Source organism: Ylistrum balloti, unplaced genomic scaffold, assembly GCF_031769215.1.
Source record: "Ylistrum balloti isolate Yb309-2 unplaced genomic scaffold, AGI_CSIRO_Ybal_v1 Utg369894, whole genome shotgun sequence".
In the NCBI taxonomy this organism is placed as follows: domain Eukaryota; kingdom Metazoa; phylum Mollusca; class Bivalvia; order Pectinida; family Pectinidae; genus Ylistrum; species Ylistrum balloti.
The window spans coordinates 409,352-437,114 of record NW_026782025.1 but is presented as its reverse complement, the minus strand read 5'-3'; the positions used below and the strand labels follow the sequence as shown (position 1 = coordinate 437,114).

General features: G+C 36.5%; 3 protein-coding genes across 3 annotated transcripts; 1 reads left to right on the top strand and 2 right to left on the bottom strand.

Annotated features, from left to right (window-relative positions):
- Positions 1–782: 782 nt before the first annotated feature.
- LOC132546542 (uncharacterized) lies at positions 783–15,830 on the bottom strand. Its single transcript, XM_060210261.1, has 12 exons — positions 14,949–15,830; positions 14,453–14,622; positions 11,537–12,005; positions 10,776–10,892; positions 8,154–8,334; positions 6,844–7,429; positions 5,991–6,152; positions 5,641–5,729; positions 5,193–5,424; positions 4,319–4,405; positions 3,809–4,064; positions 783–1,380 (listed from the first exon to the last, which is right to left on the bottom strand). The coding sequence occupies exons 1-12, from the start codon at positions 15,571–15,573 to the stop codon at positions 1,277–1,279; spliced, it is 3,078 nt and encodes a 1,025-aa protein (XP_060066244.1). The 5' UTR covers positions 15,574–15,830; the 3' UTR covers positions 783–1,276.
- A 160-nt stretch (positions 15,831–15,990) lies between these two features.
- Positions 15,991–19,935, top strand: LOC132546537 (NADH dehydrogenase [ubiquinone] 1 beta subcomplex subunit 11, mitochondrial-like). Its single transcript, XM_060210257.1, has 3 exons — positions 15,991–16,231; positions 18,182–18,312; positions 19,696–19,935. Exons 1-3 carry the CDS (start codon positions 16,019–16,021, stop codon positions 19,844–19,846), a joined length of 495 nt encoding a protein of 164 aa, XP_060066240.1. The 5' UTR covers positions 15,991–16,018; the 3' UTR covers positions 19,847–19,935.
- A 6,571-nt stretch (positions 19,936–26,506) lies between these two features.
- LOC132546526 (uncharacterized) lies at positions 26,507–27,154 on the bottom strand. The gene has a single exon (XM_060210244.1). The coding sequence runs from the start codon at positions 27,152–27,154 to the stop codon at positions 26,507–26,509; it is 648 nt and encodes a 215-aa protein (XP_060066227.1).
- Between the last annotated feature and the right edge of the window lie 609 nt (positions 27,155–27,763).

The following is a 27,763-nucleotide window of genomic DNA, read 5'->3' as shown; positions in this document are numbered from 1 at the left end:
TTTTGTGGGGTTGAGAGGAATGATTTCAAAGTTGCTGCCCCAAAAGGAAAGTTAACACTTATTTTGTATTTTTTGACTATGTTTCTGTGGTAACAAAAAAATTTATTAAACGAAATGTTGTCAATAGCCAAGGCACAACTAGGGCTCTAATTTGATATATACAGAAGGTTTTGTGAAGTTGAGTTGAAGGGTTTTGGAGTTATAGCCTGGAAAAGCCCTCCGACAGACAGAGCCCAAATTGATATCCCCTGTATACACGTTTTGCAGTAGATAAAAACACTGATATACAGTAACTCCATAAACTCAGGACTATACCAGCCAAACAATCATCATCCTTAATTAGTTGCTTGATGTCTTGACCTTTATAACCTTGAATATGGGTAAAAGTCTATTCTTTCCAGACTTTGTTGCACTTCATCCAAGATGACGACCAGCAAAATATTATGATTCTTGGCCTTTTGGATATTGAGAAGAAGTCATTTAAAGGGAGAAAATGGAAGTCACTAAAAATGGCTGATTCTTCTCAAACATTAGCTCATACATGTTTATGCTGCCAATTCAATACAACATGTATAGTCTTCACAAGTACTCAGAATAAATCTTAAAGATCCTTTGTGATTTTGTTTCCATTTATCCTCCAGAACTAAATCACTGTGCAGATAGCATGAATACTATAAAGAATCATGATAATTTTTTCACAACAGGAAAATGATAACAGAACAAGAAGTTCACTTTATCTTTTATTACATAGAAATTAAGATTCATATAATCCATTTCATATATCACTCCACGTGGTATTTCTCATATCAAAACATATTAAATAAGGAAGTAAAATCTTCATCTATCTTTTAACATGTATATATATCATGTTAAATCATCTGATATAGACAACAACACATGGCAACTGTTATATAACCTACTAGAAATATTCTAATTATAATTCAAATTTTTCATTAGTCAGTCAGTAATCAACTTAAGTCAATAAAATACTCCACAATATAAAGACACAGTCACAAAATTATAAACCCAATTCAGGTTTATGTACAGGACTTGCCCGTGTGTAGCCACATGAAATAGTTTGCTAAGACGTGTCTTTTAAAGAATACACATGTGGTAGCCATTGGTTTTGTGGCATGATACAGAGGTAGGAATGATGACCGTTTGTTAGTCAGTCAGACAACAATATGTGGTGTACCAGGATTTGTTCTTGTGTTTTTACAAACAAAGTAGAATGAATCAGAAGAAGAAGATGATAGTACTATGATGAGATGACCTGTCAGGATACATCCATCTGTTGAAGATCCTCTTCATCACCTTCACTTTCTTGAGAAAATTCATTGTATTCATCATCAAAGTCCCATAATTCTCCTAAGGCACTTACTGTAAAAAAAAACACACAATAAAATGATTCAGAGTAGATCTCAGCTAAAAATACTCTCACAGCTTTTAAATATGATTGTGAAAAATGAAACCTTCCAGCCATATTCAAATTTAGAAAAGAATTGTGCCAGGCCTCCTCCATGAAAATCTCCCAACAAAATCCACTGCATCGTGAAATTAACAGTGTATTAAAGGATGTTTACGAAATAATTGCTGGTGTACTTTGTTAAGGAAAATAAATAAAGACTTAACCAATGCTTTCATAAAGAAGCATAATGCCAATAAATTAATAACAAGACATTCAATGCAAGTAAGAGTTATTCTAGTAAAACATCTGGACCCTAGGACTCCAGGTTTTGTTTCGGGCTATTCTAGTAAATCTGGACCCTAGGACTCCAGGTTTGTTTACAGCTATTCTAGTAAAACATCTGGAGGACTCCAGGTTTGTTTACAGCTATTCTGGTAAAACATCTGGACCCTAGGACTCCAGGTTTGTTTACAGCTATTCTAGTATAACATCTGGACCCTAGGACTCCAGGTTTGTTTACAGCTATTCTGGTAAAACATCTGGACCCTAGGACTCCAGGTTTTGTTTGAGCTATTCTAGTAAAACATCTGGACCCTAGGACTCCAGGTTTTGTTTACAGCTATTCTAGTAAAACATCTGGACCCTAGGACTCCAGGTTTTGTTTGAGCTATTCTAGTAAAACATCTGGACCCTAGGACTCCAGGTTTTGTTTACAGCTATTCTAGTAAAACATCTGGACCCTAGCTATTTCTAGTAAAACATCTGGACCCTAGGACTCCAGGTTTGTTTACAGCTATTCTAGTAAAACATCTGGACCCTAGGACTCCAGGTTTTGTTTACAGCTATTCTAGTATAACATCTGGACCCTAGGACTCCAGGTTTGTTTACAGCTATTCTAGTAAAACATCTGGACCCTAGGACTCCAGGTTTGTTTACAGCTATTCTAGTATAACATCTGGACCCTAGGACTCCAGGTTTTGTTTGAGCTATTCTAGTAAAACATCTGGACCCTAGGACTCCAGGTTTTGTTTGAGCTATTCTAGTAAAACATCTGGACCCTAGGACTCCAGGTTTTGTTTGAGCTATTCTAGTAAAACATCTGGACCCTAGGACTCCAGGTTTGTTTACAGCTATTCTAGTATAACATCTGGACCCTAGGACTCCAGGTTTGTTTGAGCTATTCTAGTAAAACATCTGGACCCTAGGACTCCAGGTTTGTTTGAGCTATTCTAGTATAACATCTGGACCCTAGGACTCCAGGTTTTGTTTGAGCTATTCTAGTAAAACATCTGGACCCTAGGACTCCAGGTTTGTTTACAGCTATTCTAGTATAACATCTGGACCCTAGGACTCCAGGTTTGTTTACAGCTATTCTGGTAAAACATCTGGACCCTAGGACTCCAGGTTTGTTTACAGCTATTCTAGTAAAACATCTACCCGTCCTAGGACTCCAGGTTTGTTTACAGCTATTCTAGTAAAACATCTGGACCTAGGACTCCAGGTTTGTTTACAGCTATTCTAGTATAACATCTGGACCCTAGGACTCCAGGTTTTGTTTCGGGCTATTCTAGTAAATCATCTACCCCTCTCTAGGACTCCAGATTTTGTTTGAGCTATTCTCGTAAAACATCTACTCCACTCTAGGACTCCAGATTTTGTTTGAGCTATTCTCGTAAAAGATCTACCCACCCGAGGACTCCAGGTTTGTTTACAGCTATTCTAGTATAACATCTGGACCCTAGGACTCCAGGTTTGTTTACAGCTATTCTAGTATAACATCTGGACCCTAGGACTCCAGGTTTGTTTACAGCTATTCTAGTAAAACATCTGGACCCTAGGACTCCAGGTTTGTTTACAGCTATTCTAGTAAAACATCTACCCGTCCTAGGACTCCAGGTTTGTTTACAGCTATTCTAGTAAAACATCTGGACCTAGGACTCCAGGTTTGTTTACAGCTATTCTAGTATAACATCTGGACCCTAGGACTCCAGGTTTTGTTTCGGGCTATTCTAGTAAATCATCTACCCCTCTCTAGGACTCCAGATTTTGTTTGAGCTATTCTCGTAAAACATCTACTCCACTCTAGGACTCCAGATTTTGTTTGAGCTATTCTCGTAAAAGATCTACCCACCCGAGGACTCCAGGTTTGTTTACAGCTATTCAAGTAAAACATCTTCCCAAACAAAGGACTTCAAATTTTGTATATGGATACATTCATCCATAGAACTAAACAGATAATTTTCTTAGAGGTAATTATATAATTGACAATAAACTGAACCATGGATAGAAGAGATTTATTTTTGAGTCCTGAGGTTAATCAGATGTTTTAGTAGATTAGCCCTCGGCAGAAAGGTTTGGTCCACAATAGCCTGAGAATGGAATTCCTACAGAAATACTTACACTCATGAGAATTGTTGGCAGTGAGATGTTTGAAGACACTAGTTAGGCCTGTGACGAGTCTCACATACTGATGTTCCACAAGGAATCGGTGATCTGAGAATCGATCATCCTTCTGGTACAGCGTATGTAACAACAGTACTCCTTGGCTCAATGGTACTAGAAGGTTGTTTTCTTCCTCACATTTAGATCCATCTTTCTCTCTCTCCTCATACAATAAAAGGAGGCGATGCAACACCACAACCACTGTCCGAATAACCTGACAAATCAACAACATTTACTACATTTTGTGCATTTTTATCCATTCCAACAGTATATAGTAATATAGTAATATGTTATATACATTACAAGGAACTCTAGTGAATACCACATAGCTGCTTTCTTAAACTTCAAGAGTGTTGGTTCTCTCATCTTATCATGTTTCTCAGTATATAGTAATGTGAAATTTACAAATTTGGTTGCCGTCTCCTTTGCGCTGAATTAGAAAAAATATGAAAACAATATCACACAAACCTGTACACTGCACCGACAGTCACTCTGTAGAAGGAGAACTGCACCTCCTTTGTGAACACTGATGATGTTGTAAAGACAGTGGAACAGCTAGAAAACATCCACATATACTGTAAACATACATATTTTAGTGGAAATCTTATTTTAGCATTTCATGCTGAACGTATTGCACTACAATATAATTGCACTATACAGTTTCTGTATGTAGATTAGATAGCAATTATTATGGTTGAACTAATTTATCATTGCACCACTTTACCAAGAAGTCATGATGCACAAAAAATTTACAATAAATTAATAGCATATTCTTCTACAACTTTTGCTGCTACATCTTAAGTTACTTTCACTTTTTATAGGTTGAATGTTTACTTTTTATTTTCTATTGATATGTTTATCACTATGAGAGTTACAGTTCAAAAAAGATTATTATTGAAAAGTTTACACACATTAATCTATTTTCTGACCAACAGGTGAATGTAGCATTTACCTACCCATACATAGAGTACAAGATTCACTTTTCTAGTGGTAATACAAGTACAAGTTTTTACTAGAGTTGAAAATTCCGTAAAGTGTAACATGCATAGGTGAAAATTTACCCTTTTTAGCAAGAAAGAAAAGCATTAATTAGAATTGAAACCAAAAGAACCATCTCTAAATCATATATGTCTGTAAGTATGCACAGCTTCATTAACCTGATGTCCTAGGCTAGAAACTTCTGTCTCAGGCATAAGGAAAGTTGCTATTGAGTGGGTTGTTTAGGAAATAAAAGGCAAAAATTGCCAATGACTTTTTTTATTCCAGATCTACTTTAAAGCTTAAAAAGAAATGGTAAACTCTTTGTCTTCCTCTCACACAAATGTGAAACAGATATACTCACTTGTGTACTTGTCTGCAGCCGATATTCTGAAGAGACCTCATCCACAGGACCAATACACACATTGTACAAAAGACACAAAAGACAGCCATCAGGCCCTACATACAGGCTAGACACAAAGGAGTTAAATTTGACCAGAGTAGTCAACAGCTTCAGTCCACGAATCACCACAGACTTGTCATTGTCACACTCTAAACAATTGGCTAACACACTATTGTGAAGCAATGGCAGTAACCTGCAACCAATAAAATTCATTTGATATGCGAAACAATTGTACGCGATATGGAAACACTTTTACAGTGATTTACACAGGTTCCAAATCTTATTACATATAGTTAAATGTTTCAATGGCAGAAGTTGGAAATTAGAGGTAAAATCATATCATGTCCTGCACTGGCTGGGGCTTGAACCAGTGACCAATCAGTTGTAGATGACCCTCATAATGACTTACTGTTGGACCTGGTCCTCTTCCAGGTGTGTGGCTAGCACTATCAGAATGTCTAAAGCTCTCTCTACAATATGGACATTATATCTGTGTACCTAAAACACCAAAACATAAAAACACACTGGTAGTTAAAGAATCACTTACGACCCTAATCTGAGTTACTTTGACAAATACAAACCAATTCCTCATAAGATTTAAGTGATAGATTTAAACAATTTTCAGTTGATTCGTCTTACAAAGTCTTCTGATAACCACCCTTAAGTTGTGTTGATTTGTCTGCAGAATGTCCCACGAGTCCCATGAGTGGATCAGTCTACAGACTCTAATCTATATACAATGCTGTTGTTCTTACATACCCCCTGCCCTGGGTTTGCCAGGCTAAAGATTTTTCTTAATAAGTAAATGTCTTCAACATATTGGTGAATGCCAGATCCTTGTGACCTTGAACAGGACCCAGATGAGGAAATATCAGTATCATGGTTGCTACCATCATCTCCACCATGTCTGTGTTTAGCCATCTGAAAATAAGAATTCAGAAGGAAACATTAGGTAGCATAGTCAATTGTGTGTAACATTACTACATACGAACAGCAGCTGTTAGATAAAATCTAAAAATTTTGTCAGTACAATACTGAAAACATTTGTCAAAGGCTTCTTTCACCCTCACTTGAAACTGTTCACTTTCACCAAAAAATTACATTCCTGCTTTAACATCAATCTTCAGTGCAACTTTTATTTTTGCATTTATTGAAGTGGATGAAACAGGTGAAAATTGAACTGTGGCAAGCACTTACTGGTACACAGTAGTGTGCCAGTCATGTCTAACAGTCACAGAGTTGGCCCAGACAAGAATGTATTAAAAGACCCAAACCAGATTCACAATATTTCTTCTTTAATTTGAGGGGGAAACATAATAAGAGATATGACTTTTAGATTTGTTTTTTGTCACAGCCTTGTAATGTTGAATGTCTGTCTGGGGATTAACTTTTAATAGATACTGCAAAATAATCATATAATATGTTTCAGCCAACTTTCATTTATTTCCACATGTACCTGTAAATGAACTACTGTAATTTTCTTCTGTCAATAGTTACATTCACGAGAACGCTTCAGGTATTTGTATTTTCATTAAATAGCATTACGGTATCTGTACCTTTACTGATGCTGTGTCTGTATGTACTGAAGATATGCTGTCTTAGGTGTACGTACCTGTCCATTTGTAGCGTCATGTACACTTGTGGTTGCATTAGATTCTGGTGATTCAAACAAAACCGCACGGACACTTGGGCAGTAAGAGACGAGTCTGTGAAGGATGGATAGAGCTGCGAGTGCAAGAGCCTCCAGATTGTTAGCAAAAAGAGCAGAGTCTCGGAGAAGGAGGGACAGGGAACTGCTGAGTGATTCCACTGAGCTGTCTAGACTACTGCTACCTCGGGAGGATGGAGGGCTCTGTGGGCTGACTTCTACGGCACAAGTCAGTAGGTCCTGGTAGTGGCCGAGGTAGTCAGCCAGCAGAGGCAGCAGTAACACTGCACCATAGTCAGTAGGAATGTCTTGGTCAGTGGAGACCTTCTCTTTGTTTCTTGTTACTAGGGATGTGTCTGCCAAATGTTTCTTAGGATCAGCATCTGACTTCGCAGCATTTCTTAACACATTGACACTAACTTTGTCTATAAAATTGTCACCACTTTGCCGGTTGTGTAACAATGTCTGCATGCCTTGAAGTGCTAAAGTACGATGTTCAGAGGATCCAACAGAAACCCACTTTTTTGGTGAAACCTTAGGGTCAAAAGGCCTGAAAATAGATAATAGAGGAACAATTTCCAGTCTTTCTGGAAAAGACATGTTAGATATATAACAAAGGATCTTGCTGACAACAAAGGAAAAGTTTTAAAATTTTGGTGGTATTCTTTTTTTTTTAAATTCCCACTGTAATTAGACAAGACTCTTCAATATTGGTCTTACCATTTTGAAATAAAACTAATTGAAATTCTTACACCACCATAAGCCTATGAGTATAACTGACCATAACCAAATCAGAACCTAACCTGCATATCAACAGCAGTATATATAACTATATATCAAAATACAGCTCTCTAACTGTGTCTGTTTAGGTACATGTAACTAAGTGGGATCCTAATTATGGTGGAATTACAGGCAAATGGGCAAGAGTAACAATATGCTCACGACCATGAAATCTGATTGGTATTGATTTGAGAGTATTTCCAAAATCATGTGCAGATATCAGTTGGTAGGGCAGTGTCTAGTCAAGTACATTCTATACATATATCTAAAATAAAAATTCCTTATGTCTGAAATTAATCCAATCAAATAGCAATCTATAATCCTGGATTTTGTAGTGACATAATTCATGGGTTCAGAGAATATAAAATGAAACCCTTGGATTTTTCAGGCAATGCTTTAACATAGAGAACAGGACATCACTGTGATGTTTATTAGCAGGGTTTTGTACCAAGCTATTTCTTGGTGCAGGGGTACAACACACAAGAAGATTATACCTTTGTCTGTTAGGCAGAGGAGACAAAATGCTACTACTGTTGTCGCGGTCAAAGTGGAGACGTTGAAGATCACAGTTTCCTGTGTGCATGTGCAACAATCCCACAATGCCCTGATCCACACCTCCACCACAGGGAGATGCCTCCAGAAGACTGGACACAAGCTGAGGTCCACTCAACACCCCTGTGGAAAGAACAAAAACACCAAATAGGACTTCATTCATTTTCTGCTGTTAACATTTATGTATATTACATACCTATATCCATTTTGATCAAGGACGAGTATGGTTTCATATCTCTAGCCATGATTTGATATCGAAGATGAACAAAGATGTATATTCGCATAAGGTATGGTAAATGACAATATTTCAGTATATGGTATTTCAAGATTCTAATATGAAGTATGTGGGATAGCATTCAAGATCAACTTATACAAAGTGATATATGGTGAAGAAAGGGCAATAACTGTACATATAAAGGAGAACAAGACAGTTTAAAACCAATACTTTAGTTCCTTCTACCATCTCCAGAGTTATGTGCTTTCAAAATTTGACAGAGTACAGTGGAAAGTACTCAAAATACGTCCTAGAAGTTTAAATGAGATAGACTGATACATAAACAGAATACAGATCTATATTCCACTTTAAGCTAGCCGGAGGATTAAAATACTGGCGGAGGTTTATAATATTCTAATCAACTAGCATAGGTCTACTCCTGGGATCTGTGAAACATTGACCAGATTATATCACACTGAAAGCTCCAATGGAAGAGATTAAGATTTAAACAAGAGATCCCAGAGGATCTTGGCACCCACCATTTGAGGATCTGTTTTCAGTTCTTGAAGATTTGTTTATTTTTTTTGGTTTGTTACAGGTGTTGTAAATGTTCATGAACTGGTCTTCATTGAATGTACTCAATGATGGCACAAGATATTTTTATTAAGCACCTATTAGCAAATATCATTTGAAAAAGATCCCAAAGTATTATTAGATAGCAGTCAGTTACAGGTGGATAATGGACAATATGCTTGTGCTGTATTATTGTCGACATCCAAGATGGCTGCCTGTGGGCCACCTTGATTTCAAATCAGTCCAAAAAAGGTACAATGCACAACTAGGGACCAAGGGAAACCAATATCTATGAAATATCTGAAGGATCCATCCAGTACTTCCTCAGATATAGCAGTAACAAGATTTTACTCTCAAAATCCAAGATGGCTGCCATTAAGCCATCTTGAATTCGGATCTGTCCAAAAAGGTACAATGCACAACTAGGGACCAAGGGGAAACTGCATATGAAATTTAAGAAAGATCCATCCAGTACTTTCCAAGAAATAGCGGTAACAAACTTTTACATCTAAAATCCAAGATGGCAATCTGTCGGTCATCTTGAATTCGAATCCGTTCAAAAAAGGTATAATGCACAACTAGGGACAAAGGGGAAACTGCATATGAAATTTGAGAAAGATCCATCCAGTACTTTCCAAGAAATAGCGGTAACAAACTTTTACATCCAAAATCCATCTGTCTGCCATCTTGAATTCGAATCAGTCCAAAAAAGGTACAATGCACAACTAGGAACCAAGGGGAAATTGCATATGAAATTTGAGAAAGATCCATCCAGTACTTTCCAAGAAATAGCGGTAACAAACTTTTACTTCCAAAATCCAAGATGTCCACCTGTCAGCCATCTTGAATTCGAATCAGTCCAAAAAAGGTACAATGCACAACTAGGGACCAAGGGGAAATTGCATATGAAATTTAAGAAAGATCCATCCAGTACTTTCCAAGAAATAGCGGTAACAAACTTTTACTTCCAAAATCCAAGATGGCCAACTGTCGGCCATCTTGAATTTGAATCAGTCCAAAAAAGGTACAATGCACAACTAGGGACTGAGGGGAAACTGCATATGAAATTTGAGAAAGATCCATCCAGTACTTTCCAAGAAATAGTGGTAACAAACTTTTACTTCCAAAATCAAAGATGGCCAACTGTCGGCCATCTTGAAATCGAATCAATCCAAAAAAGGTACAATGCACAACTAGGGACTGAGGGGAAACTGCATATGAAATTTGAGAAAGATCCATCCAGTACTTTCCAAGAAATAGCGGTAACAAACTTTTACTTCCAAAATCAAAGATGGCCAACTGTCGGCCATCTTGAAATCGAATCAATCCAAAAAAGGTACAATGCACAACTAGGGACCAAGGGGAACCTGCATATGAAATTTGAGAAAGATCCATCCTGTACTTTTCCAGAAATAGCGGTAACAAGAATTGTTTACGGAAGCCTGGACGGACGGACGGACCACGGACGCAGGGCGATTTGAATACCCCACCATCTGATGATGGTGGGCTAAAAATTTAAAATAAATGTAGAGTTTGTTTTTCTAGTCAAGAAACAGACTCAGGTTTTTTCTTTTATAATTGTTATTATTTCACAGCATTTTTACAATTTTATTTCTTTTTTGAAGACATTCAAAAATACAAATCCTCTGAAATAACAATCATAACATATTCTATGATAACAATAAGCTGCAGTTTCTCCAGCAAACACAAGTCATATAATCTCATTATTTCAGGAATCTTCCAAAGTAGCATTGATGTTTTACTGGCATGTACATACCTGTAGGGTGATCAGCTGTAGATAGAAATAGTCTTCGCCTTAGATACCTTGTGACAGGAGATGGACTAGTAGACCTAGGTGTGGCTACAGGTGGGTAAACTCCCACAGTACAAGTACCTAAAAATAAAAACATCACATTCGAAGGAGATCTACATTACAGAAATAATGTTTCACCTAGTTTTGCATATTCATGATTAATATACCAAAAATAACAAGACTGCATAAAATCCTGATATCTAATACAACAATGATATATGAACTAAAATCATACACACAAGAACAATATGGAAACATTATGGTGTCATGTTTAAATATTGATGTACTCTTAAGTATGAAACAATTTTTTTTCATTATTTTTATTTTCAAATTTCAAAATTCACTCAAATACAACATTTATACTGCGAAATATTATTCTTCTGAAGGAGGGAGAAGAAAACTCATAATATTTTGTAGTATTTTACATTATATTGTATTTCATTAAAATATGACTATAAACTAATTCGAAAAGAACAAGCCACAAAGACTGGAAATTTAAGTTTTTGTCTTCATGCAGTCTATGAAATTTCAGGAAAATCATAAAATTGATGGAAACAAAATTTGGTTAGCAACAAGTACATACTACATATGTACAGAGATTCATGCATATGAGCGTATCCCTAAATTCACTCACAAAATTTGTTGCACTTACATTAGACAAACTGAAGTTACTACATGTATTAAGTATTGATTGTGAAAAGGGATATTGTTTATCAGTACCTTACCAATATCTTTTGTATTCTTGTTTTCTTTTTGAAGCACTGACAGCTGTGATTTTGCCTTAGGTGAGCGGTCATCAGCCATAAAACTGTGTTGAGTTGGAAAGCCGACATTACCTACTGGAGAGTGAGACCTGTTTCTGTGTGGCTTAGGACTATGTTGAGGGACGATAACTTTTCTAGGACTACTGCTTATATAACCTCCCTCCGCTGACTGCTGTCTTGCCTCAAAGCTACGACAACGTTCTTGCAGTTCTGTTATATCCCTATCTTTAAATTGCAGCTGAGTGTTGAGTCGATCTACACTGGCTTGAAGATATTTTTCATGCTCACTCTGTTCTCTTTGTTGCTGGTTTATTGCTTGCATTTTCTCCTTCTTTGCCTGAGTGATCTCCCCTTCTTTCTTTTGTAAGGTATCACGTAGAATCTTTATCTCTCCGTCTTTTTGGAAAAGTTCTTTCTTTATTTCTTGCATCTAAATACAAAATAATTAGAATCCATAAGCTAAATAAATAAACTCTGTACATAGAATCTGTCAGTTAATAAAATAAATTTTATAATCAAAATCTTTAAGTTAATTAAATAAATTCATAATTAGAATCTATAAGCTGATTAGGTAAATTTCATAAATTATATAATCAGAATATTAATTGAATTGAATAAAAGGTTCAAAATCTTCTTAGTAGATTTGAAGTTTTGTAAGATGCATATATATCTATAATGCGCTATTTCCATAACTCCCATAATATCAATGCAGTAGTAAACACAATCATAAAATACTATAATGTACCATGATTTATTGCAATTAGCAAGGGAGATAACTCTAAGGAAAAGTTTGACAAATATTGGAAAAAATGGGAAAAACTTATTGCATCATAAAATTATACTTTACTTGTTCCCCAGCTTTGACTAATTAGTTGACTTCAGTTAACCCTATGTTTATCCTCATATTATATTATCAGTTATCCATCCCCCCACTCTTTCTCTCTCACACATAAGTCACAACATAAATGTATGCAAATGTTTGTAAACTATTTCTAAATATGCTATAAGTGATAAGTGATTATACATTTAAAAGGTATGTATGTCTACTGATTATGGTTTAAGCATGAATGCAAGGTGAAATGCTTTTGATATAGATGTATTAGTTTTAATCAGTGCTATTATGTATGTATGATGTATATTTATTACTAGTATGTGTGGTTAGTATGGTATGTGTGGTGTATATTTAATACTAGTATGCATGTGGATTGTTTTGTATGTGTGTGGTGTATACTTAATATTGATGTATAATCTGTTATGTATGTGAAGAACAAGAGGTCAACACAATTTGCCATCATTTGAAGATTTATGATGGACAATGTATCGCTATGTGTTTGTGATGGTAAATCTGAATAAAAAATATAAGTTACAAAAAAAAATCAATTGAATAAATTTTAAACAAGAATAGGCATTATAATATTTTTAGAAATTGAAGCAGACAACATTGTATCCAGCAACATGAACAATACCTATATTTTAATGTCAATGTAACTTTTTGAACTGACTCATTGTGTTCCTGACCTGAAATGTTGACAGAGATACATTGTACAATTACAGGTACATACTAATAAAACACTGCTTTCTCTTTTATCATGAAATTAACAAGACTGTCCTAAAAGGAAATTGTACCTTTGATCCATGTCAAGGATATTGTAAAGAGAAGTATTCCTTCATGTTTAATCTTGAACATTTTTTTATAAAACCCAACTGCAAATTAACCCTCAACTTTGCCTTGACTCTGAAAACAGGTAGTAGAATGTCCTCCAAGGCATTGTTTTACAGCTAATAATTCATCTCAAAGCTATTTTGACCTGTGATCCTTAATATGGTTACATATTATTATGATTTTGTGAAGGGAAACAAGATATGCCCAGTTCTCTAGGCAATGATTTTTTTCCACAGAATCATTTACCTCTTTGAACATTTACTCCAAGACCCAACACATTTGATTCTAGCATGAAGTAGGAAAACTTTGCTAAGTATGATTATGTTCCATAAGGTGATTTTCTATGAATTGTTGACAATTTATTTCATGTCCTGAATTAGTATTAAATGTTACTCTGTTAAGGTGACCAGCTCCAGTGGTCTAGCGAGAAACTTGTGATTTTCACTACCGGGGTAATTTGTTAAAGTTATTCCCTTTAGACAGATTGTTGGACAGTCTTCTGGCAGTAAAGTGGGGGAGGGGGTAAGAAAAAGCCTCTGATTTTAGCAAACATGGTTGCAACTGTCCCATCTATTGGAACACTTATTTAGAACACTAATTTCCACATTTTCAAGTCAAAATGACGGCCTCATTAAGACTTTGCAGCAGAGAATCTAATACCTGTCTAATCTCCAACACTTGACATTGAAGAAAAAAATATTTGTCAATCCAGACCACTCCTAACACAATATCATGAACAATTTGGTGAAAATCATTATTTTGCTGGAATTGGGTCGCTTTGTTTCACAGATGGAGTTTGTTACCTTGATTATAGAATGAGAGCATCAATGTACGAGGCCAGTACCTACACTTTGAATATCGATAAGAGTCATCCCCTTATGAAGGAGAAAAATATATCATCCACGATAGGGGTAACTACGACACATATAAAATAAATCCTGATGAATAATACTTATAACAACCAATAAGTCAAGGATACCATATCTTTTTTTACTTTGTTGGCAATAACTACTTACTTGGAAAATGAATTTAATTTTCTTATTGAAACAGGAAAGAAATTAATCAAAAAGAAAAGAAAAAGCCTTGTCAATAACTCAATTTTGAAATCACCAATATAATCTTCATTCATTGTGGCTTATACATAACTGTACACTGATGTTGTGGTATCTTTACACTGGGACACTTAAGTGTACATATCTAGACATATACCTCACCTCAGTTGGCTCTGCATTTATGTCCGTGCTATCCCTTCTGTGTCTAACCATATCTCCATGGAAGCTTCTTGTGGAAACTTCAAGGGACTGAGAGTCTAAATTGGCTGAAGATGTGGTGTTTGACTTCCTTGATAACTGGCCATGGCCTACAACCATCTCTACAGAGGAATCTACAAAAAGTCACTTTATATGAGGAAAAAATGGAAGTTAAAAGCTTTTATTGAAAACTTCTGCAATAATCCAATTTGTCTGTTAGGAATTCAGGTCTATGATCAATATAATACATACTGAAGCACAAATACACATAAATTGATAATTTCATATCCTACATGATTTGATAGAAAAGTTAAAAAAAAAGAAAAGAAGTCAAATTAATCAGGAAATTAAGATAACTTAGTCAAACATTAAATATTATATCTGGCATGTACTCCACTAAGGGACCAGTGTTATCCTGGTCATCAATGCAACGGTCACCTATATATGGTTATCTACTCACCAGATCGCAGGCTAGATGAGCTTTGGTGGCTACCTGCTGATCTAGGTGTAACTGGATATGAACTTGATGAGGAATAAGAAGACATTGAATTGTTCCTTGATGATAAAGACAAGGATGTATTCCGTGAAGAAGATGAAGAATTGTTGCTGGAAATATTTTGTGGTTTCACAAAAGACCCTTGGCTACCTGTGGGCAATGGTACAGCAGGTGATTTGTGTGGTGGAGGCCTTGGACTGTTTTGGTCAGCACAAACTATTGCTTCCTTTGTTATTTTCCTGACCTGAGCAATGCTGCTTGTTTGGGGCTGTGTTATTGCTTGTGACGCCATTGTGTCTATGTGCTCTAGCTCTGCTTGAGTCAACTGTAGGTCAAAATCATCATCATCCCATTCATCTTGTTCAGTTGCCTCCCCTTGATATCCCTCGTCAGTTTTCCTTCGTTTGGAAGGTGGATGTCGCTCCATGTCCAATCTGAAGCAACTAACTGTTGTCTCCGATATTTGATTGGATCCTGAAAATACCTCACCGGCCCTGCATTCAATGAAAGTTTTATCCACTTTATTTTTCTTCGGATTGATGGAGAATTGTCTCCCTTTCATACAGGAAAAGAATGGCTTTAAGGCCATTAATCAAAATTTCAATCTTTAAACATTTGTATATCCTATACATTCTTTTTTATAAAGAATAAATACGTCATGGCGAACACCAGTTAATTTGAAGCGAACTCGTGAATTATGAACACAATACGTATACGGCTACCTAACAACATATATACACAGTCATGTTGTAGGTCCTTTTATGCATGTTAACATGCATAATAACTCATGAATGTCTTATTGGTAAATAACAGCATTTCATGGTTTCACATGTCTTATACAAATATGTAACAATTCTTTGATGCTCAGAAACGAAACTGTCCGAATCGAAGTGTAAAATTTTCTTTTACATTTACCGCCATTTAGACTGTTGCACACTGGGAAAATAAACGCATCGGGATCATTGGAGTGTTTATCATCAAGCTTATGACGGCTGAGAGCTTAAAGCAACATTGGTGAGGTCTCTCTCAGTAGAATGGCGACCTTACTCAGGACAGTCGCGAGAGCAAAACATTTACTTGCTGTTTCTCGCCATACTAGGAAGATTGTCCAGCCATCGTGTTTGATTTCAACATCGAAGAAAAACAAAGAGGAAATAAGTGCAACGGTCGAAAATGTCAGCAGTAAAGAGGAAGAACTAAGGCAGTTGGAAGAGCACTTTGCAAATCAGGATCCGAATTCACCCAAGGTTATTTTCACGTATCCGAAATCCTATTATTGGTCACATTCAGCAATGCCTGTATTGATGTATGGTGTTTTATTAGCTTTGTAAGGGACGTACAACGAGATTGTTAATTGAATTATTCATGTTGTACATCCCAGTTTTGCATACATTAAATATGTATACACCACATGTACATTACACACAGGAGTCAGACTTTATATGTATGTGAAGTGTATTGATGTATTTTAACGTACTAAAGTAGCAGGAATTATAAATTATACGAGCCAGGCAGTCCATGGAAATAGCTCGTGCCAAAATGGTATTACGTTGATAAAATTATCAACAAAAATAAGGCAAACAGAAATTTTGGTTAACTCTCGGTTAAACTGGTTAAAAGAAATGAAGATAATTTGGCATGCTATAGTGAATGAGCAATGAGGGAATCACGATGTCTGGTATGCTAGTGAATATGTTGTGATTTCATGATATCGGCATTGTTCTCTGGATACTTAGTGTAAAATCATCTTCATGTTAAGTAACACAGAGTCAAGCTTCAAATAGTGCAAAGCACCTAAGCTTCATGCCTTTTCAATTCCACAATAATTTTTCTCTTTTGCATCAATCACTGTTGTGTATCCTCTAGACATTTGATTTCTGTGATATACACTCGGTTACACTGTACACTGTCATCATATCAAGGTTATAATTATAGTCTAGTCAGGCTACTCTGGGCAGTGCTAGACTGTAATTACCACAACTGGCCCATTCATATCAAATTCTTTTTATATATCAGGATTTTTTCAACTCAGTTGTGAAAGGGCTCATTTTATCTCTTTTTGGAAAGAAAATTTATCAGCTGTGAAGAAACTTTAAGGAGTAAACTATATTTTGGAAATTTGGTCATAATAATAAATAAATCCATTGTGAATGCTGAAGGCCCATATTCAGCCCTGCATAGCCTCTAGAAATCAAGCTAGCCCTGATTACTTTTGTATGTATTACATTTTAGTTTTATTATTACATCAATCTATGTTTGAAATCCGACCAAGATGTAGGTTACTGTTTCCTTCACTTTTTATTGGGTAGAAGTTCTGAATATCATTGATGAGTTTCCTTTTTAACATAATAACAATGACAAAGACCCTGTCAATATATGGTCACGATATGTTCTCATAGGGTCCTGGATGGCAATGTTATTTGTTAAAAGAACTTGTTTATGATATTTACTACTTAAGGTCATAGAATCAAGTTTGGTTAATGCACTGAGGATCAAGCCAATTAGCATAAAAATTTTCAAAAAAATTACCTTGGCCACTATTCAAAGTTAAAGTGGTCAAATTTGTTGAAAGTTATGAAACCACTTTTTCTGTCTGAAACTCTAACCAAAACAGAAGCATGTGTTCATTTTTATATTCCCATTATCAATATGTTCAAGGTCATATAAAATTTTTGTAACATGATGAAAAATTCTTGACTGATTGGCTTATCAAATAGCTATTTACCAGGGTATATACTGTTAGTAGCAACTTTCAGCTGTGTATCACCAGCTTATTGGCTGTGTCTTTACTTCAACACATGTAAAGCCTCATGTTAGGCTTTTCATAACAGTTGAAATTATCTTTGTCTTGATCTGTCACTGCAATATTGACATCACAAACAGCATTTAATGATTGATTGTAGTCATCATCATCCATCAAACCAATAATGATAAATGTCTCAGTTTCTTTTTTTGTATGGGCTAATCATGATAAGGGTTTTAGTGAGGTTGATAATGGGCCTCATTTCCAATTGAAATTATGTGATGTTGAAGCCAAATTCCTCAAATTTCTTCCAAATCCAGTTCACAAATTTTCATCATATTCCAGCCATCCTCCCCCATCCCCCACAAAATTTTTTTTTAAAAACACACACATGGAAAGTGGTTACTGTGACTTTTTATTTATAATTATTACTCTAACCATTGTTTATTTTCAGAATTATGTTTCCTATGGCTGGAGTACATATGACCAGGAATATGACCAATTCAGTCACAACATGGTATTATTCACTGGTATAACTCTGATGGTGATTATGGTTTTCTTCCTCTCCTACTGCCCTGATCATAAGTAAGTATTCTCAAGACTATTTCAGGGTACAGAAATAGATATATGAATGTAAAGTGTACATGTTAATCTTGAGAATTTTAAATGCTCTTTAATTCCAAGAAATTTAAAAAGTGCAGGTTTTGGAACATATCTCGTTTGAGGTTTCAAATTTATACATTCTCACACTTTGTGTATGTATTTGTTAGATCATCTCATTATCAGGCAAATTAGAATGTCATAAAAGCCCTTATATAATTATACAAATGTCAAAATCCAGGATTGTAGCTGATCTGATACCTGTATATTTTAAGCATTTTTCCTTATAACATGTAAAGCAATATCTACCTCCAATATGGTAGGGCTGTATTTTTAGTTCACAATCTCTATCAAGGGTACTGTAAAATATGCTCCGTTGGAAAATCTAAAATTTTCACTGTAAATATTGTGATTGGTCAAAAGTTATTAGAAATATATAAACTTGATATAATCACTCTGATGCCAAAAGTGATATAAAACATTAGATATGGATAATAAAAATGCAGCTTGTGACTCAACTAGCAGAACCTGTGCAGGCTTGCTGAAAATAACAGTCCAAAACCTCACAGTTGAATGAAACAATTCTGTGCTGCATTTTTGGATCTGCCCAAAGCACATGGGCAGAGGTCTTAGGAAAATGTTATCTTTGTTAATTATATATTATCTCAGAGGGTGTGTGCTTTGATTCTGATTGATATTTTTTAGGTTACTATTGAACTTTAAGACAAAATGGCCATTTTCTCATTCACTATCAAACTATGAAATCAAATGTCATGTTATGACTCAAATATTTTAATTACAATCTTATGTGAAAATGTTTCATTAAATTAAATTTCTAAAAACCACACCATGTTCATACTCACATACTCTGAGCAGGTTTAAGTGTCTCTGATTGTTCTTTATTAGCCCTGTACAATAATTATCCTCTGAGCAGGTTTAAGTGTCTCTGATTGTTCTTTATTAGCCCTGTACAATAATTATCCTCTGAGCAGGTTTAAGTGTCTCTGATTGTTCTTTATTAGCCCTGTACAATAATTATCCTCTGAGCAGGTTTAAATGTCTCTGATTGTTCTTTATTAGCCCTGTACAATAATTATCCTCTGAGCAGGTTTGTGTCTCTGATTGTTCTTTATTAGCCCTGTACAATAATTATCCTCTGAGCAGGTTTAAGTGTCTCTGATTGTTCTTTATTAGCCCTGTACAATAATTATCCTCTGAGCAGGTTTAAATGTCTCTGATTGTTCTTTATTAGCCCTGTACAATAATTATCCTCTGAGCAGGTTTAAGTGTCTCTGATTGTTCTTTATTAGCCCTGTACATGTAAGTTTTTCAGAAACAAGAGGTCTAAGTGTTCTTTTTCTGTTACAGATTAAGGAATTGGTCAATGCGAGAAGCACATTTAGAGCTGGCAAGAAGAGAGAAGCTTGGTCTCCCCTTAATTGACCGTAATGTTGTGGATCCCTCCAAGGTCATATTACCTTCTGAGGAGGAATTAGTAGGGGTTAAAATTCGTTTATAAAAAACTCGTAAATTGTACATAGATTGTGTTTTGTAATGGATTATGAGAGATTGATAGAAAGAAAAATAATAAAAGGATAAAATATAAAAGGTGTGTTAAGCTAGTCATCTTGTTCAAAGGCAAGTCAGATTGATGATCGACATATTTCGGGTTATTAATAGAGTAACACAGAAGCATGGTATTTGGCTGACAAGTTCCTAGGATGAATCCTAACAAAGTTTGCGAAAAGAAATTATTTTGACAATTATTCCAGGACACGGGAGTCAAATATGTTAAAATCTTGAAGCAACGTCATCTGACTAATCAAAAGGCACAGAAACATCTTACTTGGGTAATAGATTCTTAGATTGAAGTCAACAAAGTTTGGTGTGGTGAAAAGAAATAATGACCTTGAGCCTTATTCAAGATCACAGGTGTCAAATGTATTAAAACCTTTAAACAACTTCTGACTTACCAATAATGCAGAAGCATGGTATATGGCCGATAGATTTCTAGAATTAAACCAAAAAATATTTGCAAAAGAAAAAAAAAATAATCATTGGTTCTGGGGCCTATAGGGCAGGGCCTAAATGGGAAAGTCTGAAAGTTCTTGAAAATCCTTCCTCTCTGGTAGGAATTAATGGATATTGTCCAAATTTGGCTTGAATCATTCTTAGGTGAAGGGGAATCAATCCTGTAGACATGTACCATCTCGACCCCCTTGGGCAGAAGGGGTGGAGTGAAATTCAGGAAATAGAGTAAAGTTTTAAAAATCTGACTCCTTCTGTAGGAATGGATGGATATTGCCAAAATTTGGTCTGAAGTATTCCTGGGTGAAGGGAAATCAGTTCTGTGTAAATGGTGCATCCTGGCCCATTTGAACAGGAAGAGTTGTGCCCAAATGGGGAAATGTAAGTTGTTAAAAATCCTCTTTTCTATGCAAGGATATTGTCCAAGTTTGGTCTTAAGCAATTTTTATGAATAATGAATCTTGACTTCTGTTTGACTAGAAGGCAGGGACCAAATAGGGAAATTATTTTAGAAATTATTTTTCATATTTGAAATTCCTTTTTAAATGACTGAATAGTTAAATTAGCAAGGTGAGTGATGCAGGCCCCTTTGGCTCCTTTTCTGTATTTCTGTACTACCCCTTTAAGTAGCTCTATTTGTGTTTTATACTCCACTTCTTTCTATTGATATTAGCTTGATAAATATCGGGTGTGGACTTGTAGTGAAGATAATATGTATAAGTATGGATAAAGGGTTATAAGGACCCTTTGGTGGAATGAAGTCTATGGAGACTGAGCACTAAAGAGGATCACAGTCTATTTTCAAATTCTGTAAGGATGAAAAAAAACTTTTCCGTTAGATCTTTCTGCAAAAGTCAGAAGTGCAGATACATAGGATCTTTAATTTGACCCTACCATGATATACATGTATATATATCTTTATATTTATATACAGGAGTTCAAAATAAAATCTGGATGTCAGTTAAATATTGAAAAATAAATTCTATCCTTTTCTTTTGTATATAATTGTATATGATTCACTCACCTGGTCTAAAGGACCTAAGAGCTTTTTTATGACATGGGGTCCATAGCCCAATATCTGGCATCCACCAACTTTTTACTAAAAATAGCTACAAGTCATTAAGGCTGAATAGATTTCACCAAAATTGGTCAGAAGCATCATTGGGAGAAGGGGAACCAAGTTGTATAATTCTTGGTTTTTGGCTTGAGGGATGGGGCCCAACAGGAAAATTTTACTTTTCCTGTAGGAATTAATGGATATTGACCAAATTTGGTCTGAAGTACTCTTGGGTGAAGGGGAATCAATAAGGTATCAACCCTTGTAGGCTGAAAGGGTTGAACCCAATTGGTGAAATAAAGTAAATTCTGAAAAGTTCCACTCCTCATGTAGGAAAGAATGAATACTGCCCAACTTTGGTCTGAAGCTTTCTTGGCTGAAGGGGAATCAGTCTTGTATACACATGAGGTCTCAGCCCCATTGGACTTGAGTGATGGGACCCAATACAGTAAGTTCTTAAAAAAATTTATTCTTCTAGGAATGAATGGATTTTCCCCAAATTTGCTCTGAAGTATTCTTTGGTGAACAGTAATCAACCTTGTATAGACGTAACATCTCTGCTCCCAGGGATGGGAGATGCGGGACCCAGTATGGGAAATAAGTAAAGAAAAATAAGCAAAATGCTCGCTAGTGTTTTAAATTCTAAACACTCATAAATCAAGTATGATAGGGAAGCTTATGCCAGATCCTTGGACAGTTTCCCAGTGGCTTTGCACTGTCTGGGTCTCAATGTGTGTTTTGCACTGAGTATACTTTCTCTTTCTTGGAGCTTTCCAGCTGACCTGAACGCTTTTCTCATCTCTCATCTGACATTCTTGGCAAGTTGGCCCTCGCTTTCCGTGGTGTAATAGTAATCTCTGTGGCTGTGTTTCCTTGACTCCTTCACTCCCTCTCAAGTCAAGGGTCTTGGTTGTAAAGTGACTCATCAGCAAAGTGATATCCAATACTGTGACTTTCCTCCTGTTCCTGACTGGTAACCTCATCCGTCCCCAGAAGAATCGCCTGTGTGTTGCTTTTGCGTACCTGCTGAGCAACCCTGTCTGGTGAATATTCTTGCATACTTTCCCACAAGGACATGTTGTGGTGTAGACACCTTAAGTAAATTTCAACAGCAACATTCGACTTTGGGGTCTTGTTCACGCATTCGTGCCATGCCTGTGTTCGTTTCCGTTAAATCCGAACCTCTCATCCTTCTCCTCTCAGGAGACTCTTGGGATGTAGCTCATGTCGTTGCGTTGTAGCAATGTATTGGTGTCCTCTAACAAAAAACAATATGTTGGGGGCTTGCCCACACATGTCCAAGAACCAGTCTATATCTGGTTGCCAGTTTGATATCGAGCATCACAGGTCTTTCCCTGTTGCCATCCAGACTTTCCCAGAAGTCACTGGTTTTCTAGGTGTGCAATATGAACTGACGGATTTCTCTGCTATTGGTAAACCCAACCGTTGCTTCGGATAGGCATTGGCGACGTAGATATCTGGAGACTGCTGTTGACAGCGTCGTCTGGTGGATTCCAACAATGATCGGTTGTTTTCACCCCTATTCCACGATGAACTCTAGTTGGCGGGTCAGCAGTGGTGATCATTCACTGCTCGCTGTTGTCTGGTCTCCAATTTGGCCCATCTCGTTTGCACCATAACCAGCATGATGCTCTCTCTGCCTTCTTGGCTATGGTCGTAATAGTTGCCTTTCGCCGTGCTCCTGTCAGTCCGACTTTCTGGATCAACTTTCATACTGAATGTGCAGGGAACCCTCTGGCGCCGACCTCTATTGAGAACAGCCAGTGCTTCATCCCTTCAGTCTGCACTGCTCTGTTAATTCTTGGTACTTAGCAGTTTTCCGCTCATGCGCCGCGTCGCACCGTTCCTCTCATTGAAGCATCGGCTTCACCAGGATGGTCCACTGGTGCTGTTATGACCATATCACGATGCCTGATCTCAGTGTGGTTTACATAATATCCGGAAAGACGAGATGTCTATTGGGGTCTGCTCTCATTTCCCGGGATGGTGCCTAGCGGAGATTATATTAAATGATGCCAAGGCTATTATATAACTACTTAATTACACGTCATCATCGATTCTTGACAAACAAACATGTAACACCCTTATGTTTTATGTTGTCAATACTACTCCCCGACATGTCGTCACCACAAAGAATTTACAGCTTTCCAGGTGCTTTGTAAGTGTCTCCATGAGAGATTTAAGATATTCTTTTGATTGGGAATCGCTGATCGCTTTGTTAAAACGGACTTTTGAAATCTAAACAGTCGTAAGGAAACCTCCCTACAAATAAATACCTTGTGCTCACTGAGTACATCGGTGATTGGTTGTACTTTGCTTATCGAATTATACTTGATACAGTTGTGCAGGTCAAACGCCATCCTTTATATTGTTAAAACGTAAAAAAAACCAAATAGCAACGGTAGCGAAAGAAATGTCAAACAGTAGTAACTGTAAGTATGGAGATAACAAATAGCAGCAACGGTAACTATGGGGATGACAAATAATAGCAACGATAAATATGGAGATAACAAGCAATAGCCAGGGTAGCTGGAAATAACAAAGAGTAGCAACGGTAACTATAGAGTTGATAAAAAGCAATAGCAAGTGTAACTAGAGAGATACCAAACAAGACATCGGTAACTATTGAGAAAACTAGCAATAACCAAGGTAACTGGAAATAACAAAAAGTAGCAACGGTAACTATAGAGATAACAAACAGTAGCAAAGGTAACTAAGTTGATAACAAGCAATAGCAAGTGTAACTATAGAGATACCAAGCAAGACATCAGTAACTATTGAGAAAACTAGCAATAACCAAGGTAACTGGAGATAACAAAAAGTAGCAACGGTAACTCTTCAGAAAACAAACAGCAGCAACGGTAACTATTGTGATAACAAACGTAACATCGGTATATATAGAGATAACAAGTATTAGCCAATGTAACTGGAAATAACAAAAAGTAGCAACGGTAACTATAGAGATAACATACAGTAGCAACGGTAACTATAGAGATAACATACAGTAGCAACGGTAGTTATAGAAATAACATACGGTAGCAACGGTAACTGTAGAAATAACATACAGTAGCAACGGTAACTGTAGAGATAACAAACAGAAGCAACGGTAACTGTAGAGATAACAAACAGTAGTAACGGTAATTATAGAGATAATGAACATTAGCAACGGTAACTATAGAGATAACAAACAGTAACTATTGAGATAACAAACTTTAGCAACGGTAACCGTAGAGATAACAAACAGTAGCAACGGTAACTGTAGAGATAACTAACAGTAGCAACGGTAACTATAGAGATAATAAACAGTAGCAACGGTAACTATAGAGATAACAAACTTTAGCAACGGTAACCGTAGAGATAACAAAGAGTAGCAACGGTAACTATAGAGATAACAAACAGTAACTATTGAGATAACAAACTTTAGCAACGGTAACTGTAGAGATAACAAACAGTAGCGACGGTAACTGTAGAGATAACTAACAGTAGCAACGGTAACCGTAGAGATAACAAAGAGTAGCAACGGTAACTGTTGAGATAACAAAAAGTAGTAACAATTACTTTAGAGATAACAAACAGTAGTAACGGTAACTGTAGAGATAACATACGGTAGCAACGGTAACTGTAGAGATCACAAACAGTAGCAACGGTAACTGTAGAGATAACAAACAGTAGCAACGGTAACTGTAGAGATAATATACAGTAGCAACGGTAACTGTAGAGATCACAAACAGTAACAACGGTAACTGTAGAGATATCAAACAGTAACAACGGTAACTGTAGAGATAACAAACAGTAACAACGGTAACTGTAGAGATAACAAACAGTAACAACGGTAACTGTAGAGATAACAAACAGTAGCAACGGTAACTGTAGAGATAATATACAGTTACAACGGTAACTGTAGAGATAACAAACAGTAACAACGGTAACTGTAGAGATAACAAACAGTAGCAACGGTAACTGTAGAGATAATATACAGTAGCAACGGTAACTGTAGAGATCACAAACAGTAGCAACGGTAACTGTAGAGATAACAAACAGTAGCAACGGTAACTGTAGAGATAACAAACAGTAACAACGGTAACTGTAGAGATAACAAACAGTAGCAACGGTAACTGTAGAGATAACAAACAGTAACAACGGTAACTGTAGAGATAACAAACAGTAGCAACGGTAACTGTAGAGATAACAAACAGTAACAACGGTAACTGTAGAGATAACAAACAGTAACAACGGTAACTGTAGAGATAACAAACAGTAACAACGGTAACTGTAGAGATCACAAACAGTAACAACGGTAACTGTAGAGATAACAAACAGTAGCAACGGTAACTGTAGAGATAACAAACAGTAGCAACGGTAACTGTAGAGATAACAAACAATAATCAAGGTAACTGTAGAGATAACTAACAGTAGCAACGGTAACTGTAGAGATATTATACAGTAACAACGGTAACTTTAGAGATCACAAACAGTAACAACGGTAACTTTAGAGATAACAAACAGTAACAACGGTAACTGTAGAGATAACAAACAGTAACAACGGTAACTGTAGAGATAACAAACAGTAACAACGGTAACTGTAGAGATAACAAACAGTAACAACGGTAACTGTAGAGATAACAAACAGTAACAACGGTAACTGTAGAGATAACAAACAATAGTCAAGGTAACTATGGAGTTATCAAAAAGTAACTGTAACCAAACCTATCAACATCAGTTATGATGTAAATATAAATGTAATTTAAATTCAGAGTTTAAACACCTGTTATAACATCACCATCAACAGCTCAGCAAGATTTCGACATTTTATTTTCTCAAATTACATGAATTATTTTTTATTTCAATCATGTAATCAATCAATTTGCAATGTCTTTGACTTCAGCCACCGCTCACCTACACCAGTCATATACACAGGACATTCCAAATACTGGTTCTTAGTGAGAAGAGTTGTCCTCATAGAATCGTGAAACTCACGTTACTACTTCTAAAACCAAACCAAGAAACACAGTCTATGATTATTATCGACATTTACCGTCTACAACGCCTTACTGCCGAACCTTGTTGATGACGTCACGACTGTCCTTGACACAGGTATTTCGCGAGCACGGCATCCTTATTTTCGCCGACCATGAACTCAATCCATTCTGACAGGTACAGGTCACGTGATACTTTGCCTGTTTTGTTCTTGTCAAGGTCGTTAAAGATGGCTCGGGTGGCATCATCATGCTTGATGCCGAAGCAGTTGAATCCCTTGATCATATCATCCACTGTGATGAACCCATCACTGTCCGCGTCAAACATGTTGAAAAACATGGTGACCATTTTTGTGAATGTTTTCACGAAAAGATCCTTGTTGACTTCGACAAGCTGGCCAAACGCTTTCACATACTGGTCCTCGGTAATCCGCTGTTCATTTTTCAGGATTTTCTCAACTTCCAGTAAATCAGGACAATTATCTTGTGTGATTCCTCCTGGCTTACCCGCCGCCGTCAGATCTTTGCCCTCGCTGATGATAATGCTCCAGTGGTTATGCAGCCAGTGTCGGAGCTCGGCCTCTTGTGCAGCGGTTGGTTTAAACTCCCTGATGAACACATCCGTCATATAATCAAAGTCTTCTTTTCCCATGCCACCATCACGCTTTAAATTGTACATCTTGTACCACATTCGAATTTTACCTTCAATGAATTTGCTGAAGGTAACGGTAGAAGCGACAGCCATGGTATCCGTATAGATCGTTGTGTTTGGACGTCAAAAACACAGAGTTGAGTCTGCTTGCAGCTCCGTTGAAATCTGCTCCATGGTCGGGTCCGAAGAGCCGTTTTATACCAATCTGGTCAGATCTTGTGTTCATGACACATAAACCTCGGACTCGTACACATCATTAATCGGATGAGGAATATTATGTTTTAATATGAGACTTGTTAATCAGATTGGATATCACTCGCCTTATCATCATTTTGACTGATTTTCATCCGAGGGCTGGTCTCATTGGTGTTGACTTCTGTTTGACCTATAGCGTGACATCTTTAGCATTCACACAGATGAAAGTTTTCCCCCATGGTATTTCTTCAGTCAGACTTCATTTCAATTGAAATTCAGATTCAAGATAAGATTGATATAAAAAAAATACTCGTCGGCGATGTAAAGATGCGTTTGATAAGTTCATTTAACATTGCATACTTCTCAACATACCATACACGTGCAACTTTGTTTTCAAAACTTCCACGTGCTGCAGATGCAAATAATTGAGTCACGTGTGACTGAGACAAATCAGCTTGTCATTCTCAACAGTAGCTGATTCAACATAATCCCCGATGTTTACTTATG

What these genes read in the sequence shown, in the direction of transcription:
- LOC132546542 (XM_060210261.1), bottom strand. Translation starts at nt 15,573, where the DNA reads ATGGCCTTAAAGCCATTCTTTTCCTGTATGAAAGGGAGACAATTCTCC. An exon ending in TACAGCTGATCACCCTACAG is followed by an intron (nt 8,335 to 10,775) that starts GTATGTACATGC and finishes TTCTTTCCACAG; the next exon opens with GGGTGTTGAGTGGACCTCAG. An exon ending in GAAGAGGACCAGGTCCAACA is followed by an intron (nt 5,425 to 5,640) that starts GTAAGTCATTAT and finishes TATTGGTTGCAG; the next exon opens with GTTACTGCCATTGCTTCACA.
- LOC132546537 (XM_060210257.1), top strand. Translation starts at nt 16,019, where the DNA reads ATGGCGACCTTACTCAGGACAGTCGCGAGAGCAAAACATTTACTTGCT. An exon ending in AGGATCCGAATTCACCCAAG is followed by an intron (nt 16,232 to 18,181) that starts GTTATTTTCACG and finishes GTTTATTTTCAG; the next exon opens with AATTATGTTTCCTATGGCTG. An exon ending in TCCTACTGCCCTGATCATAA is followed by an intron (nt 18,313 to 19,695) that starts GTAAGTATTCTC and finishes TTTCTGTTACAG; the next exon opens with ATTAAGGAATTGGTCAATGC.
- LOC132546526 (XM_060210244.1), bottom strand. Translation starts at nt 27,154, where the DNA reads ATGGCTGTCGCTTCTACCGTTACCTTCAGCAAATTCATTGAAGGTAAA.